Source organism: Rutidosis leptorrhynchoides, chromosome 1 (genome assembly GCF_046630445.1).
Source record: "Rutidosis leptorrhynchoides isolate AG116_Rl617_1_P2 chromosome 1, CSIRO_AGI_Rlap_v1, whole genome shotgun sequence".
Taxonomy (NCBI): domain Eukaryota; kingdom Viridiplantae; phylum Streptophyta; class Magnoliopsida; order Asterales; family Asteraceae; genus Rutidosis; species Rutidosis leptorrhynchoides.
In genome coordinates this window covers 488,908,386-488,911,463 of record NC_092333.1, presented here as the reverse complement: position 1 = coordinate 488,911,463, position 3,078 = coordinate 488,908,386, and the positions used below count along the sequence as shown (strand labels likewise).

Below are 3,078 nucleotides of genomic sequence, written 5' to 3'. Positions count from 1 at the left end.
GTGTTTACTACTACTACTACTACTACTACTACTACTAGCTAACACTACTCACTACTATCCACTGCTATCACTACTAAATCTCTACGATTTACTACTGCTTACTATGCATCACTACTCGTTGCTATTATACTTTTAACCTGTTTTTTTCATTGAACCGATCCAGTGTATTATTTTTGTCTAGAAAGATAATGCCTCCGAAAGAATCGACAGCTGCTATGGTCCGAAGACTAGTTGCTGAAGGTATGGCAGCAGAGCGAGCATAGATGGCTCGTAACAACCAGGGGAATACTAGTAACAATACAAATGGTACCAACAGCAATAGTAATAATCAGGGTGGATGTACTTATAAGATGTTTACCAGGTGTAAGCCACATGCTTTTAAAGGAACGGAAGGACCAGTTGGTTTGACTCGTTGGTTTGAAAAGTTAGAGTCTGTGTTTCGAATCAGTGAGACTAGAGAAGTTGACAAAGTGAAGTTTTCCCCATGCACATTGTCAGACAGTACATTAACATGGTGGAACGGCTATGCTGCGTGGGTAGGACTTGATCAGGCTTTTTCTACTCTTTGGAAATATTTTAGGCAACGTATGATCGAGGAGTACTGCCCTCGAAATGAGATTTTGAGAATAGAAAGAGAACTTCGTGAGTTGAAACTGGTGGGTACTGATCTTGTTAGTTATAACAAGAGATTCTTTGAGTTAGCGTTGATGTGCCCAGAGTTGGTCCCGACTGAGAGGCGTAAGGTGGAACAATATATCGAAGGTTTGACTGGAAAGATCAGGACTGGTGTAACTACTTCTAAGCCGAAGACGGTACAAGAAGCCATAGACATGGCAAATTTGTTACTTGATCAGGCTGCAAATGACAACAAGGTGGTTGTGGTAACCCACGAGAACCGTTCTGGAGACGGTAAACGTAAGTAGAATAACGGTCATGACAAGAACTCTAATCAGAAATTTCACAAGAAACAAGAGACTAATAAAGGTACTACGTCTGGTCCAAGTACTAGATCAGGGTATCAAGGGAGGTTTCCACTTTGTACCAAGTGTAATAGGCATCATACTGGAGCTTGTAATGGGCTGACTTGTGATAAGTGTAAGAGAACTGGGCACTCAGCAAAGGACTGTAAGATGGGTACGAATACTTGCTTTAGTTGTGGTAAGGTCGGTCACTATAGAAAGGATTGTTCGAGTGTGGGGAAGACTACTGAGCCTACAAAAGGACGAGCGTTCAACATCAATTCAAGTAAAGCACGTGATGATCTGAAGCTAGTCACGGGTACGTTCTTACTCGACAATCGTCGTGCTTATGTACTTTTTGATTCTGGTGCTGATAGGAGTTTTGTGTCTAAGGATTTTTGCCATAATATTAAGAAACTTGTATCGTCATTAGAAAACTTGTACTCTATAGAACTGGGAAATGGTAATCTAGTGAGAGCTGATCAAATCTATCGTGGTTATACTTTTAACTTGGCTGGGAAATCTTTTAGTATTGATGTGATACCGATTAAGCTGGGAAGTTTTAACCTTGTGGTCGGAATGGACTGGTTATCAGAGAATAGAGCCGACATCGTCTGTTACCAGAAAGCGATTCGCATTCCTGTTGCCGAAGGTGAGCCTTTGATGGTGTATGGAGAGAGAAGTAATACACCACTACACTTCATTAATTGTTTGAAGGCACAGAAACACATAAGAAAGGGTTGTCTTGTAATGCTGGTTCACGTAGGCAAAACTGAACCTGAAGCCAAGAAACTCGAAGATGTGCCGATTGTCAGAGACTTTCCTGATGTTTTTCCAGAGGAGTTACCAGGACTTCCACCGCATAGAGATGTGGAATTTCAGATTGACTTAATGCCTGGAGCGGCACCTGTAGCGCGTGTACCGTATAGACTTGCACCTTCTGAGCTGCAAGAGTTGTCTAGTCAGTTACAAGAGCTTTTAGACAAGGGATTCATCCGACCGAGTTCTTCACCATGGGGAGCTCCAGTTCTTTTTGTTAAGAAGAAGGATGGATCTATGAGACTTTGTATAGATTACAGAGAACTAAATAAGCTGACTATTAAGAATAGATATCTGTTACCGAGGATCGATGATCTTTTTAATCAGTTGCAAGGATCGGGATGTTACTCTAAGATTAATCTGAGGTCAGGTTACCATCATATGAGAGTAAATGAGACAGATATACCGAAGACAGCATTCAGAACACGCTACGTACATCATGAATTTACAGTAATGCCGTTTGGGTTAACGAACGCACCGGCAGTGTTCATGGATCTCATGAACCGTGTGTGTAAGCCATACCTAGACAAATTTGTTATTGTGTTCATTGATGATATTCTAGTATATTCAAAGAATGAGAAGGAACATGAACAACATCTCCGTTTCATACTTGAGATGCTGAGGAAAGAGCAGTTGTATGCTAAGTTGTCGAAGTGTGACTTCTGGCTGCAAGAAGTTTAATTTGTGGGTCATATCGTGGGTATTAATGGTATTTAAGTTGATCCTGCGAAGATAGAAACGGTAAAGAAATGGGAGACTCCTAAGTCGCCAACGCAGATTCGGAAATTCTTAGGTCTCGCCGGTTATTATAGGAGATTCATTGAGGGATTTTCTACTATTGCACGATCGTTGACAGCATTGACTCACAAGGGTAAAAAGTATGAATGGACTGAGCAACATGAGTCTGCATTTCAGTTGTTAAAACAGAAATTGACTACTGCTCCGATTTTGTCTTTACCCGAAGGGAATGAAGATTTCGTGATTTATTGTGATGCTTCACGACAAGGTTTTGGTTGCGTGTTGATGCAACGGAAGAAAGTGATTGCCTATGGGTCACGACAGTTGAAGATTCATGAGCAGAACTATACGACACATGATTTAGAACTTGGTGCTGTGGTGTTTGCACTGAAGATGTGGAGACACTACTTGTATGGTACTAAGTTTACGATTTTCACCGATCACCAGAGCTTGCAACATATCTTCGATCAGAAACAACTCAACATGAGACAGAGACGTTGGGTAGAACTGCTGAACGACTACGACTGTGAGATTCGCTATCATCCTGGCAAGGCTAATGTTG

General features: G+C 41.4%; 1 protein-coding gene across 1 annotated transcript; it reads left to right on the top strand.

Moving 5' to 3' along the window:
• Positions 1 to 263: 263 nt before the first annotated feature.
• Positions 264 to 2,459, top strand: LOC139840584 (uncharacterized). The gene is made up of 4 exons (XM_071830846.1): positions 264 to 915; positions 1,015 to 1,422; positions 1,555 to 1,877; positions 2,352 to 2,459. Exons 1-4 carry the CDS (start codon positions 264 to 266, stop codon positions 2,457 to 2,459), a joined length of 1,491 nt encoding a protein of 496 aa, XP_071686947.1.
• Positions 2,460 to 3,078: the final 619 nt, after the last annotated feature.